The 15,563-nt window shown below is 40.6% G+C and overlaps 1 protein-coding gene across 1 annotated transcript; it reads right to left on the bottom strand.

Moving 5' to 3' along the window:
- Positions 1-619: 619 nt before the first annotated feature.
- TMCO5A (transmembrane and coiled-coil domains 5A) lies at positions 620-13,976 on the bottom strand (the record flags this gene model as incomplete). The annotated part of the gene is made up of 12 exons (XM_079125969.1): positions 13,870-13,976; positions 13,295-13,335; positions 12,155-12,304; positions 11,616-11,739; positions 11,182-11,232; positions 10,409-10,480; positions 7,111-7,167; positions 6,626-6,685; positions 6,116-6,180; positions 5,059-5,116; positions 3,365-3,405; positions 620-818 (listed from the first exon to the last, which is right to left on the bottom strand). The coding sequence occupies exons 2-12, from the start codon at positions 13,327-13,329 to the stop codon at positions 620-622; spliced, it is 912 nt and encodes a 303-aa protein (XP_078982095.1). The 5' UTR covers positions 13,330-13,335; positions 13,870-13,976.
- Between the last annotated feature and the right edge of the window lie 1,587 nt (positions 13,977-15,563).

Genomic DNA, 15,563 nt, shown 5'->3' with positions numbered 1-15,563 from the left:
TGCTAATCAAGTAGGATACAATCTAGGCTATTGGCACTAAAAGGAGGCTGCTCAGCCAAAGAGAAAAAAATAAGAAGCCCTGATGACATTGTTTTGAGGCTTCTGTTATCTAGCCTTGACTGAAGCTGGCTGGATTCTATTCATAATTTTTTGTTATATATATATAAATTTTGTTATATATATATATATATATATATATATATATACATACATACACACACATATATATAAAGAAACTGGCTTAAGCTGCAGTTCCTTATAACCTGAGCGTTCCAGTATAAGCAGTGAGCAAACTTCTGTGCTTCAGGGACTCAATCTCCAGATTTTAGAGATTCACGACCAACTCTAACTTTGCTTAGCTTCTATAGAATTCCAAAAGATGGCCAGGTTTGTTTACTATCAGGAACTATTTAGCTCATCCATATAGCCACAGAAACCTGTTGAGAGAGCGCTTTACTGGGCAAGGTTAATCTTAGAAAAATGATATGGAGAGAGAAGGTAGTCATGTAGGCACACCTCGAGGGAAAACCTGAGGAAGACTTCCCTGCACATGTTCCGCCATCTCCCTTCTGTGGGCACGTCCCACTTGCCCTCCGTTGTCCAAGGATGCCTCTTGGGATCAGTGAGGTAACATGTCCTCTGTCTCCAGTGTGAGAGATGGAAAGAGGAAGCATCTCAGCTTCCACAAGATGCCCCTGTTCAGGAGTTTGGGCAGTAGGTTGACAAGGAGATCTGGATTTATGAAACTCAAGTGGAAGAACATGTATCCCAGCAGTCTGATGAAAAACAGCGTGGTGAAAAGGAGATAGCGAAAGACCCTGAAAGGAGAAAGCCAAGCAGCTGTTAACCAGCGGCCAGAAGACTTGGAACAGACAAGAAGCCAAACCGGAGCACTCGTCTGGCTCCTCGAAATCCCAGTGTCTCCCCATCAATTGTCGGCTTCTTTCCTGACAACCCTACCTGCACACCAGCCTTGTGAATCTCTGTGTTTTATTTTCTTGGTAGCATTTATCACTATCTAAAATAATCTCATTTTATTATTATTATTATTTTGCTTGTTTTGGCAAATTGTTTTCCAAAGCAGTCGCATCGAAATTATGCCATCAGCAAGGTATGCGTTTCTGGGAGCCACCTGCTCTTCAACACTTACTGTTATCAGATTTTTAACATTTTGCCAAACAAATGGGTGTAAAGTAATACCTTATTTGGTCTTAATTTGCATTTCCCTGATCTGCAATGATGCTGGACATCTCTTCATAGGTTTATAGATCTTATGTGTTTCCTCTGCCCATTTATCTACTAGGTAGTTTGAGCTTTTCTTATTGATTTATAGGAGTTCTTTATATGATCTTCATCAATCCATTTTCATTTATGTAATGCTTTATGTCCCCCCAACTTTATAACTTGCTCCAAGGTATTAAAGGAAAAAAAGTTCTCAATTTAATATAGTTTGCCAGCCTTCTCTTTAACTAGAATCAATGCTTTCTCTGTCTTGTTTAAAAAATAATTTTGTACCCCAAGGCTGGAAAGATACTTATATTTTCTATTAAAAGTCTTGGTAATTTAAAAAATATGTCTACAAATTCTTTATTGCCCTTCCCTTCAAGAGATACCTCTCCACTGGAGTGTGGATGGGATTTAATGACTGACTTCTAAAACATAGAATACTGAGGAAATGAGTGTGTGGCTTCCTTGCCTACACAACAGCTTCTTCCTTACTAACAGAGGAAGCCAGCTGTGAGGACCCTTAAGCAGCCCCCTGGAGAGGTCCATATGGGGAGGAACAGAGGCCTCTTGCCAACTACTTGAAAAACTTACCAGATGTGTGAGTAAATTACTTTGGAGTTAGAACCTCCAACCCCAGCCAAGCCTTCAAATGACTGCAACTTTGATCAACATCTTAAATCTAACCTCATGGAAGACCCTGAGCTAGGCCCACTTAACCAAGCAGATCACGGATCTCCAGCCCACAGAAACCATGAGATCATAAATGTTTGTTATTTGAAGTCGTTATTTTAAGTTTTAGGGATAATTCATTGTGCAGCAAGAGATAAGTAATAGAGTTTTAAAGATTTTTGTTTGTTTTGACATTTAAGTCTTTAACACATCTGGACTTGCTTTTTATATATATTGTATATAGTGATCCATCTAGATTTTTCTTCACATGGATAACTCTTCCTCCTCCCTGCTATTCCTACTGACATGATCATGGTCACATGCCAAAGTGCTCTGTGTGCACTGTTTCTGAGCCCTTACTCTGTTCCACTGGTCAATTTTCCAATTCCTGTGCCAACATCACACTCTTGTCATTACTACAGCTTCACAGTAAGTCCTGATATCTAGAAGAAATGAATGTTCCCCAATCCATGATCCTTAAAATTATCCAGGTTATTCTTGATCCTTTACTCTTCCAAATATAGTACATTTGGGGATCATTTTATTCAATTATATGAAAAACCCTTTGGGGAGTTTGGAATTGAATTGAATTCTCTTTAAGGCACACGGGCCTTATCCTAGGAGATTCTATGCTGGGCTCTGGTGTTACAGCATATGAGGAGAGCCTAGGAGTTCTGGAGGGAATGTGTGGAATCCTGCTGGCTATTTCAGAGATGTCGTATGTAGGCATATTGGAATATATAGTACTTTACTTATCTGGTAAGAAGGGGTATCTGCCTTAAGCAAACTTCCAGACAATTGGAGCTGACCTTTAAGCACCAGTAATTTTATGTTAACCATTTTGAAGGAACTCTAAATCATATTTCATACCTCTTTGAATATGTTTCTGTATGTCTTCTTAACAGCTAATATTGAACATAATTTAACCTTTTCTTAAAAACATAGGGGTTTCTTGAATGCCAATTTTACTTTGCGAGCATAGTGATTCCCTCAGGACCAATATCCACTCAGGTGTTTGAATCTTGAATTCTTATTCAGTTTAACAAGCATTTTTGAGCAATGATTATGTGCTGGATACTATTTGGTGCTCTTTTCACAGTTATTTTCTCTGGGTTTTCTCTCCCCATTTCCAAACTGGGATGATGCCACTGGGAAACCACTTGCCTCAAGCTAACTCAAATTGTCAGAGAGAGGAAATCTGAGATTTGTCATATCTCTTCCAGGTGATTCTTGTTCCTCATTATTACTAGGCTGTTGGTTTCTAATACTGGGAAGTTGAGCTTGTTTGTTGCTTTGGGACAAAGAACTCAACATTAGAACTGAGGAATGTAGTCAATGATTCTGGTGTGCTAACTTGACTCTCTCTGTGTACAAATGTCTCCTTGTCTAGGCTTTGCTCTCTGCCAGGATGGTTACTGGAGCCCCTAGTTTTCCAGGAAAATATCTTACTTGAAGATATTTTGCTTACCTTTTACTGAACAAAGCTGCTCTTTTTTGGATAGAATTATACTGGGAAAACAAGAAGAAAGGATACTGATAACTAAGCAAAATTTGGAAGTTATCACTGCCAAATAAAATTCAGTGAGTCATTAGTTAAAAATTAATTTTAGAAAACATTTTACAAAATTTTGTCATATATATAAGCACATGTAATTTTCAAAGATGAATTTCTTATATATTATTATTTTTATTATCATTTTACATACTGCTATAAATAAATGGAGGAACACAAAGGTAAAGTATGTTGTATAAGATCATATAGTTATCAAATGACTGGGCCAGGTCTGAAAACTGGGTCCTCTGACTCCACATTCTTGGTCCTCAAAACTGTACAAGTCTACCTTCAGCTTAGCCTGTGATCTTAGAAAGGCTTACAGGCCATGAAAACCACACAAACATACTAAGATATAAGTTTTAAAAACTATAAACATCTAAAAATGAGGATATATTCTGGATATCTGTGGCATCTGCCTTCCAAGATGTTTTCTCAGTTATTTCATTGTCTTTTTAATTTACTTGTGAAATTATGATAACATTTTAAGGTTGGGGAAATGAAGCTCACAGAATTAGAATTAGAAATAATCTTTCTGGATTACAAATTGAGTCCTAGAGCTCGCTCTATTAGACTATGAGGTGTGTCAGGCAGTTGCTCAGGCAGCCAGCCCCTCTATCACATTGCTCTAATGTCTTTAGTCACTGAGCCACCATGTGACTTTGATAAGCTTGCTGAAGATAGCTCTACTTTTCTCTGATCGCTAGTTAGAAGAAATACTTTGATGAGCCATGAGTGTAGGTGGTGCAGCATGCTAAGCTTGGTTCTAGAAGGCTGGTTCAGTTAATTTCAAGAGTCTCATTTGCTGAGTGGAATGTGCAAGCTTGGGGACGAGAACAATGGGGACCATGATCATCATGGAGATGGTCTATCATTTTCTGAGCATCTGGAGGATCTCAGAACAATGGCCAATGGTTGATATTTTCTTTTAAGAAAGAGATGAGTTTTTTTTTTCTGAAATTACCATTTAACTTGACTGCATAAAGTTTTTGGTAATAGTCAACTTTGACTTTGAAGTCAATAAACTACAAAATAAAAGTCCAATGAAAGTTTATCATTTAACCCTGTGTGCTTGCTGCTATAAGACATCAAGCAGGCCATAAGGGCTATTGCTCTACATTGGGAACAATGCCTCTTTCAGGCCTTTGCTCGTGAGCTGGTGACTTCATGATGTTAAACATGGCACAATGAAGTTGTACCATAAAGAAGCAATGGTCTTATGTGTTTTAACCGACAGGTTGATCCTGGTTAGATGATGATGGATGCTTGTGCTGTAAAAGACTTCAGACAATGTGAGGGTCCGCGGGAAAGAGCTCTATCATTGTGTGTGGCATTTATTGGCCTCCTTTCTATTAATGTTCCTTCTTGCTCCCATTCTGAATACTCTTATGTCTTAGTCTATTTTTTTGAGAACGTGTCGTTTGCATGACTGTAAGAGAGGAAAGCATATTGTTTTTTTAGCATCTTGTTCATTTATTTAGCAGTGGGATGCTTTAGAATTATGGTTGGTAATTCTTGGAAAATGCATGTGTTTGGTGGCTTATAACTTTTGAAAACCCCTTTAAAAGGCAATGACACTGAGAGGAGCTGAAAAAGAAATGGGTGCTTACCTCAATATTTTTACTGTTATATTCTTTTCTCACAGAGTCCATGCTTAAGACTTTTGATCTAGAGGGAAAAGAGCCAAGAAAGGGATTGAAGGAAGTATTCAAATATTCATACTATTGAGTGGGTATTTAAAAACAGCCTCCAAAGCTGCTCTGCCCAGTGTTGTAGCCTGTGGCTACCTGTGGCTATGTAACTTAATTAAAGAAAAATTCAGACTCAGTCACACTAGCCATCTCTCAGGTGCTCAGCAGTCACATGTTAGTGGCCACTTATTGGATAGCACAGAGAGTTCTATTGGTGTCCTTTAGTGGCGAGGACCTCCAAGTCCTAGGACCCTGACTTCTAGGCCCCAGTTTTTACTTGGCCTATTTAGAGGCTGTATGCAGTTTTGGTTTCTTGCTCTTGATTCAACGATCCAAGAATATTTAATAAATAGAAATACTTTATGACTGAGTTAAGATTTAACTTCCAAAGAGGTTCAAGAAACAGAGGTAAGATTTTTGGTTTTGGTTTCATACCATTTATTACTCTTGAAAAACTCAGGAAATATTTTTTTTGGGAGACTTTCCTTGTCATTTCTGACTTCTAATGATCAATACAGTGTTCATTTCTGAGTTTCATGATTTGGTAACTGTAGTCTGTCCAGAGATGAGTTTCACATCTATCTCATGTGGTTGGGTTTGGTATGTTTGGGGAAAGTGAGGACGATATTAGTTTTCAAGCATTCCTATGAAAAATATAAGGAATATCCTACTTGTCAAGGTTCTAGGCCACTGACACCTTTTAAAATACACGTTTCTGCTCATAATATAAGCCCAAATAATAATGTGATAATGTGATAAAAGCATGAAGGGAGATGTGTTTCTGCAGTCTTTTAAGACAGGAATTTTAAAGTCGCTGTGGTCTAGCGGAGCTCGACCGATCACTAACAGAGGGGAAGCATGTGGCATTGGGCTCTTTCAATGCCAGATGGGAACTGGGCTGAGGATGTTTGCTCTGACTCAGGCAGAGATGGAGTTACCACTAAACCAGGATGTTCCTTTGTTTGCCAACGCTCACACTTCTCTCTCAAGGAATCGAGTCTCTAGTTCTTCTTCTATTTTCCTCAAAGTTTCTTGGTACTTCTTCAAAGAGAAATCAAAGAAGTCACAGTTACTACTTAGATGCTTTATGATTTTTCCAAGCACACAGCACTTAGTTTTACAGTGGTCACATGGATGGTAGGTATTCCTGCGCCACTTGCTCTGCTTTCATAGGCCCCACCCACCTCTCCTCCAGCTCCCTCGCTAGTCTCTCCACTGGGAAGGTTCTTGTGGTGAATGGCATCAGAAACAGCAGAAGTGCTCCTTATTAATCTAACAACACAGAGACGGGGAAAGCAGGATGGCAATTGCCAGGAGTCAGGGGACAATAGTGTGACATTGGTAGTAGGGTGTTGAAGACCTCAAAGGCCCTTTCAGTACTGTCTTGAAGAGCTAAAATTCTTCTAGATAGCATTCTTACAACAGCCTGGTTCCATTTCATTCTGTACCTTAAACCCTTTTGTTTCCCTTTCTCAAGAAGCTGTACCTTTATGCAGAGGGCTTGATCTTCACAGAGCCGGGCCACAAATGCATAATCTTCCATTACCTGGGAAACCAAAATTGGATCTGAAATTTCAATGTTTTTCTATAAGAACAAGACTGTGCATGTTTCTTCCTATGTCACTGGACCAAAATATTCTAGATATCTTTTTTCTTTCTGTACACATGCATTCATTTCACCTTTTTGAGGATAAACACACCATAGCTTACACTTCAAATAGGAATTATCTGGGAGTAGTTGGAGAGGGATGCTACATATGCAGAAGATGCAGATGATGAGAGTGTGTCTTGCAAAACGTGTTTAAGTGAAGGTAACCTAGGGGGTTGCAGTCAGCTTCCTTTTCTTACTACCTTCTAGTCCTGAGTATGGAACCTGATTATTTGTCAATCACTTGAGGAATACATTAGATTATCTGACAGGATCAAACTTCCTTTCTTGAGGAGAAGGAACACTGAAGTCCCTGTGGTTACCTTGACCAGCTCCTTTTCTTGGTCTGCACAGGAAGCTTCCAGCTGTTGTAACTTAACCTATAGAACAGAAAGGAGATGGGTAACTTAGCAAGGAGAAAACTGTTCAGGAATGGCATGTTATCTTATAGCTGCACTCCCAGGCTGCTGAAGAGCATCAGGCCATAATTTCAGATGTCTGTCTGATGGAGGAGTTAAACATCCAGTGCTCTTTGTGACTGCTTGGTGAACATGCCCTTCCACACCTAGTGTTTATCTGGTGCAAACTTCATTCCTGAACTTATATTCTTAACTTCTTTCTCTTACTTAGCTATTTCTCTTGGAAATAATGTCAGTCTTGAAAATTTTGCTCTTTCTTTCACCTTTAATAGCTAGTCAGAATCCAAGGCTTTTGCTTACTTCTTTATCCATCTCTATCTTCCTTCTTCCTCTCTTATTTCCTTACATATTCAGTTAAAGACTATTTTGTATCCACCACTATGCTAATGTGAAGTGGGCAGGGGACCGGTAGTGCTGAGGCTCTAGTGGAGAACAGGGCAGATGGCCCTCCTCCCTGACAACTGACATTCTTGTTGGGAGACATAACAGATAAGTTAACAAGATAATGGCATGTGCTATGAAGGAGTTAAAATCAGAACAATGTGACAAGAGGTAATGATGGTGGTGAGAGGATGATGTGAAAGGGTCTTGGAGAAAGCTTCTCTTGAGTTGAAATCTAAATAGTAAATATCAGCCAAATGGAGATTTGGAAGAAATGTGTTGCATGGGGAGGTTTTTGTAAAAGCCAAGAGCAGGAAGTAACATAAATTTGGTGTGTATGAAGCAGAGGGGTCTGGTTTGTAGGCAAAGAGATGGGACATTAAGTTGTATAGAACCATGTAATTTCTAGAAAGGGTTTGGTTCTTCCAATTACAATGAGAAGCCAGGAGAGGGCTTGCAATGTAAAGATAAAAACTGATTTGTGATTTAAAAAAATTTTTTTTTTCTGTGCTTGAAAAATGGATTTTGTAGGGGTAAGTGTAGAAGCTGGAGGATGAGTTATGAGGTGACCTCTGTCATCCAGGTTATGGTGGCTTGCAGAAGGGTAGTAGTAACATTAACTGGGAGGGTGTGTGCAGTGATTATGTGTCTTGAAGGTAGAGCAGATATACCATCCTTCCTCTTCTCAGCTCTGCTTTCATCTAGGTACCATTGTTTGACATCTGGACTCTTTGAACAGATATCCACCCCCGCACCCTCCGTCCCAACAATTACATCTGGGGTCCATCAGCCAGATGTTCTGGGGCTATAGTTTCAAGTCAGTGGTGTGAGTCATAGAGGTTGAACTAGGACCCCAGTAGGCTGGCGAACCGATCGCCAGCAGAGGAACAGAAGCAAAAGAGATGCTATACATTTCATGTAATTAGAGATACCACCTGGGAATTTACAGAACAGGTGTTTCAAAGGGTTAATAATATCCTAAAACTCCTTAGACCTGGGCTGACTTGCTGCCAGCAAAAATAGTGGTGGTGGCTGTGACAACGTCTGGGACTTTATCATCTGTCAACTCAGCTTGGCTGACATAACCAGCACACTAAGACCTAATGTGATACCACTGGGTTCCGGCTGGGGATTACCTTCAGAAAAACCTGTTCTGGGCAAAATCAGTGACCTTGGAAGAAAATTTGTCTTCTGACAGCTGCAGATATACAGCAAACACAGCCAGGGGCAGGGGCTGGATTTCCTTTCACCAGAAATCCCAGCCTTTGGAGGAGGTCCTGGAAAGCCCGCCATCCTATCTGAGGTCCCCTCCAGGGACATACAATCCATCCCATCATTCTCGATAATTCTGAGGCTATAGTAAGAATAAAGCCTGGAGGTGAGGAACTCCCTGAGGACACACCTTTGCAGACGGGTGGCAAGGGTGTAATCAGGGAGAGGGCACAGCTTCGTGCAAAGGTCCTGAGGTGGGAAAGAGCTGGGTCCTGAAAAGAGGAGCTGTCCAAGCCTTAGAGAGATTGAGAGAGGTCAGAGAGAGGTCAAGGGACTGAGAGAGGCGCCATCCTGAGGGTGTTGGGGAGCCTGAGGGTTTGTGTGGAGGGGCTGTTTGTGAGATCCAGATGATTCCAGGATAGCTGGAGTGCTCTTGGTGGGGCTGTCCTTCCCACCTGCCTTCTAGCCCCTTCCCAGTGAACCTTAGCCCTTAAGCCCTGAAAGTGTTCCCAACCCTTTCTAGTCCAAACACCAATTTCTTCCTGATGCATCCTCAGACTCTGATTTCTTTCTTCCCAGATATGTTTCCTGGATGAACACAGCCCAGCAAACCTACTTTGTGACTTCAGACTTTTTGCTTTTGTGATCACCAATACTAAATTGGCCAGGAGGAGGTAGGGGAATAATACTATATACTTGCATTTTCTGCTTCTATTTTCAGTGTATACATTTCTTCAGAGGCTTCATACACACTCTGAATTGTGGGCTTTAGAAGGTAAAGAGAAATTAGATAAGGACAGACATGTAATTCTGGAGAAAGGGTCAAGAAAGAATTTTATCTGCTTGCTTAATTTTATCTGCTTTCTGAATTAAAAACAGTCTCTAATTCTGGTCTTTTGATCAGATGGGTTGTGGTTGGCTCCAGGCTCTGAGCTCTGGAACACAATTAGAGAAATACTAAGCATTGTATGTTGTATGATTAGGAAGTAGAATCATTAAATATTTGAGTGACTAATTGAATAACTCCTCTTTTGGATTGGAAACACTAACAACACTCAGTAGACTTACAAATCCTAGTTTTTCCTTTATGAATTCATACACATACCTCAGCCAGATTTTTAAAACAACTACTTTAAAATTGTGTGACTTATGAGGGTTCAGTCATCCAAAGAAGGAAAGAGTATATTACATACACCACAGTCTCATTTAATTCTCAAATTGAGATTGGGAGGAAGCGATTAAATTGCCCAAATTCACACACCAAATTAAATGCTGGAGCTAGGATTTAAATGAGGGACTCCGGTTGCCTCAAGTGCAATATATATATATATATATATATATATTTTTTTTTTTTTTTTGTGTGTGTGTGTGTGTGTGTGTGGAGAATGGGGGACTGCCATGTTCTTTCTAATAGAAGAGAGAACAAAAAATTCAGGCATCAAAAATTCTTTACTAGGGGCAAAGGAGGAAAGATTGGCACTCAGTGGCTCAGGCTTAAGCTGTATATGAACAAAAAAATACAAATAATTTATCAAGATTTTGACAACTGTTTCCAACTTGGTAGCTTATTTTGTGGTCCAAACCCATTCAGGATTTCTTTTTCATTTACCTTTGACTCTTCTGGGGTTCCATCCTGGTCGCCTTCTTCTTGCCTGTTTTTCTTTCGGGATTTCCTGGTAAGCTGTAGTTTTGAATAAGAAATACATCTCAAATAAAAGCATGCGTTTGATTAATGAAAACAAAGGCACCCTCTAGTGGGTGTGAATCAGTCACTTTGGTTTGATGAAAGCTGCCGGGAGATGGTCCCTTGGGAAATACCTAGTGTCCCACGGACATACCTCTGCTCTACCTCTATCTCCTTCCCACTTTGTGTTGTTCAGCAGAGCTAGTGTCCACTCAAGGCAAGAGGACTTGCTGGGCTACTCAGGGTTGCAGGCCTGAGTCAGAGAGCAGGGTAATCCTAGAAAGCCCTGTGCAATCTGAAGAGGGGTTGAGATGGAGGAAATCGTTGGAGAAATAAGAGGACATCTTTGGGGCTTAAGTTAGTTGTGTGTTTTAAACTCTCCATTGGAAGTAAAAATAACCTCTCATCATAAAGATCCCAGTCACGACATGTCAGCTGGAATCCATTTTCTTGGGATAGAATGAAGAATTCATGGGATCTCTAAATACCTCATTCACTCTTTTCACCTCATGCTTGCAGAGAAAATCCATGGCATTTAGGTCATGAGCCTTGGCCTTTGGACAGTGGGTCAGAGGTGGTACCTACTCCAAGCTTAGGCCTCTTTGACACATGGGTTCCTTCACGATCATTTTCCCTCCCTTGCCTCCTTGCTGAAAGGGGATGCTTGAGGGTACTGGGAACATGGAGCCCCACCCCACCTTTCTTTGAAGTTCTGTTATACTGTGGACCAGAGTCTCATTCTTCCTTTCCTAGGGGGAGAAAGCAGAGATGTAAGTCTGTAGGTGTACACCACCATTTGTTCTTATTCAGCTGACTGTTCATTTCGCCCCAGTAATGTTTTCCTGCAGTAACCCAATCTTACTTGCATAACGTAAGTAGATCTTGAGATCAAACGAAGGTGAAGTATACACCAGCTCACCAGGGATATAGATGCCAACCTGTGGGGCTTCCCAATATTCACCATCATCAGAGAAACCCTGCCTTCCACACGTTCCCTTGCAAGCATGGACGTGAATTTTTGAGTTAACAATTCATCATGTGTGAAAAGGGGAGACCAGCTCAGCTGACAGTCGATGAAGGATAGGCTTGGGAATGAGACCTATTGAATGGTGTTTCCTCGTTTCCCACTTACAAGTCTGGCTGTTTCTTCCTCCACCTCCTGCAAGGCTTTTTCCCTTTCTATGGTGGCACAGTTTTCCTTCTCCCACTCCTCATCTTCTGCAGCATCTCTGGTCTGGGTGACCTCATTTTCCAGCCTGGATGACACAAGCACGCTCTGTAAGGACCCATGATTGGCAGTTTCAGAACTGATAAAACACAGACACCAGTTAGAAGGGAACTTCAGTGATGATATACAAGTTGGAAATCCTTCTTTACTGGATCCATAGAATTAGATTGAATTCCAAAGACTGAAGAGTAAGATCTGACTGATTCCCAGGCCCAACACCCTAATGTCCTCCCAACTTTGGTAAATATTATCCAGTTCTTAAGTAATCTATTTGAAGCTTGCTACATTTCTGTGTTCCAGCCTCAGACATACCAAAAAGAGAAGAAATTTTTTGTTTCACAAGCTACATGTCCCCAGAGCAAGTAGGAAAGTTCAGTTTTGTTTCTTCTTCTCCACCCCTCTCTTTGGAGTGAAGACTTTCCTCCTGAAACTCTAATACTCACCTCTGAATCTCAGTTTCTTTCTCTTGGATTTTGAGAAGAAGTTCCTGATTTGCTTCATCTATTCTCTGCATATCCTTTTCAAGGTCCATGTTCAAACTGATAATATTCCTCTTTGACTGGGCCAATCTTAAGATTTCCATTTTCTCTGACCTATAGACTCAGCCCCAAAATGAACAAGGGCCAGTTATTTTAAGATCAATAGTCATTGAACCAAAGGGAATATCTAGAAGATAAGTAGTTCATCAATCTTGCTTTTTCTGGGAGCATATTTTTCATTCTTGAGAAATTATATTTCTCAAATCATGCTTCACAATTTGTTTCAATAATTCTCAAGGGACAGCTTTCCTAGGCTTTCTACTCCTAAATGCTCAAGATAATAATGCACCTCCACTCTGGTTTAATGAGAAGCTTTACTTCCTTAAATAGGCTCTTATATTGGAGAGAATTGTTTCCCTTGGCAACCTTTTCTTAAATTGTTCACAAAGCCTGCTCATGCAATACACTTTTATTAAGTATTTTTATCTAGGCACCTGGTTTATCAGATCTGGCTGGACTGGATTTACACAGAGACAAATGAGATCTCCAACAGCATGGTAGGGCTTGTCTTTCCCCTTCCTCCTACCTCCACTTCTTTTCCACTTGCCTACCAGAATGTGTGAGACTCTACCATGAGAGCCATTCCATTGACCACATACAGATTTGCTCCTGGTACAGAATATAAATATCTTGTTTTGAAATACATTTGAATGAGATGATGGTAACTTTGGAATTGTCTAGAAAGGGTACCTGGCCCATGGGAGTCTTCCAATAAACTTTTCTTTTATGTAAATTGATTCATCATCTGTCTCTGAAGTATTTAACCAGAAATAGGGTATGAAGGCCATCCGGGACTTTTGTTTTGAGTAGGAATGAAGTATGATATTGGAAAATAAAGTCCTATCTTGGGAGAACTGACTTGGATGGGGAAGTTACAATAGTTACTGCTAAATGAAGGAATGAAGTACTTGGGAAGGGTGTAGTGTAAATGGATGGAGGGAAGCAGAAGGGAAAGGGAGTGTAGAAGACAAATGAAGGTTTCACTAGCAAAACTGCTTCACATCTTGATGCCTGGATGGAGCCTTCATAATCACAATTACTTACTCATAATCTAGCTGATCTTCCTTGCATTCTTCCATTGTAGATTACCTAAAATTCCAGTAGAGATATTTCTAATGAATTTTGGAAACAGATCCATTCATGGAGCACAGTGAGATGGGGTTCCCCCAAATAGGAACTAACTGGTTTTCTCCCTCCAATACCCCTAATTTGGCCACAACAAAGCCCTGTTTCTTCTGCCTGAGTAAGGAAACCGTGTGGATGCGGGGACAATGCTGGAAAATCCAACATACATCCTGCCAGCAGATACGTTCACGATGGCTTAGCATACAGATCCATTTTGAAACTTATACAAGATCTAGGAAGAAATAGAGGTTATCAATTGTTCTTAAGTCCCTTTTTCTCTAAATGCAGTTGCTTTCCTTAAGGCCCCAAGGGCATGGATGTATGTGCATCACTGCCCTGAATAGTCATCTCTGCTCTCTTACCTGGCCTCACAAGAGTTTCCAGATATTAAAATTTTTAAAGAGATTATTAAAGAGGGCTTGGAAAAGCAAGTTGAAGTAAATTATTTGTCTCTCTCAGTCCCTTGGTTTTCTCTTTTTCTCTATTTCTTCTACAACTCTACCTTCCTTCTGGTGTATATTGTCTTCCTGATCCTGCCCTAGTCAATTAGCTTCTGAAGAGTCTAATCTTTTCCCACTGGAATCATCCAATAGAATCTCAGAACCTTCTGAGGATGCCATGATTCTGCCATTGCCATTGGATGGGTGGGGCAGCATGTCACAATGGAATGTGGCATCAGATTCTCACCATTTGTGCAGAGTCAGTGCTTCTTCCATGAGTGCCTGACTTTCATGGTCAAGTTCACCCTAAGCAGCTGTAGGTTCAGTGGATCTAACTTCTAGGTCATACAAAGGGGAAGCCCATCTTTTATTTCTCTGGCTTTATTCTTTTCAACTGTGACTAAAATGAGAATTCTGGGTGTTGTGGCTAGCAGAATGAGTCTAACTACTCATTCATTCAGCAAACATCAAAACACTGAAAGATCACCTGTCTGCCAGGCACTATTATAAACAGTAGGGAGAAAGAGTGAACAGAACACCTGCCCTTGTGGAGTTTATACTCCAAGGCGTATGTGTGTGCGGTGGTAGTGATGGTAGTGGTTGTGAAGGGATGCAAGGGTGACATTCACAGAATAAGCAAGTGAATTAATTTTATTTCATATTAGAAGGAGAATGCTGTGAAGAAACAAGTGAAGAGAGTGAAAGGAAAGGTGGTGTGTGTGTGTGTGTGTGTGTGTGTGTGTGTGTGTGTATTTTGCAATTTTAAATTGGATTATATAGAGAAGGTGGCTGAACATTCCTGAGATAGGGATTCAGGATAAGGAGAGAGATATACTGAGTCTTAAGGAAATGTCCAAGAGACATGGAGATGCAGAAAACAGTTGTAAATTTTGAGTGACTTGTCCTTGGCCCACGCCCTTGTAAAGTGAGGGAAATGTGCAAGCCTAGGGAAAATGCATGAAATTGAGTGGCTCCATTCTGGCTTCACCTCCAGTCTGGCCCCTAACTACAGCCGTTCTCTAAATATTGGACCCTTGGCCCAAGAAGGGGCTTCTCATTCTCCAGATGGCTCCCATTCTCTCTTGAATGTGTATCTACTTTCCTAAATAAACCTCTGTCTGTGCCTTTGACTGGCATGTGCGAAAATTCTTTTCCATCATGTATGTCAAGAAACCCACTGCTCCTGAGTTGAGTTCCCCCTCCCTTCTGGGAACTTCTTGGACCATTTTCTAGAGACATCTCTTCTCCTGTGACATTCCCAAACCTGAAAGTGCACTATAGATGTGTGACAAGGCTTGGTGGACAAGAAAAGACTTTGGGGCATGCCAGCGTGGACAGAGTCCAGCAGATGCAGGAGCTCCAGGAGGAGACGTGAGGATGGAAGCTTTCACTGCAAGGACTGACAGGTGTGGAGCTTTTCCCTGCACCTGCCACCAGTCTGGAAAGAGGAGAGTTCTGCAGAGGGAGAATTGTTCTACAACTTGGAAAAATTACCTGAAAGAGATTTTTATTACAAACATCTGTGTTATCTTGGATTCGCTCAATGGGGTTTTTTCTTGCCAACTTTAGGAGATCAGTTATAGAATATAAAGAATATATATCTATAACCTGAACGGATATACCTTTTGGCCAGATTCTGTACAATTTGAAACTTTTTGTGAGTCCAAGTCACAGAAAACTGTGAAGTTTCAGTTCTTCACTTAATGAGGAGCACATTGAGTTGATTTGTGAGCCAGAGTGACTTCTTA

Source organism: Sciurus vulgaris (genome assembly GCF_902686455.1).
Source record: "Sciurus vulgaris genome assembly, chromosome: 2".
NCBI lineage: Eukaryota > Metazoa > Chordata > Mammalia > Rodentia > Sciuridae > Sciurus > Sciurus vulgaris.
Note: the sequence above shows the minus strand (reverse complement) of the source record. Positions and strands in the feature narration are given on the sequence as shown.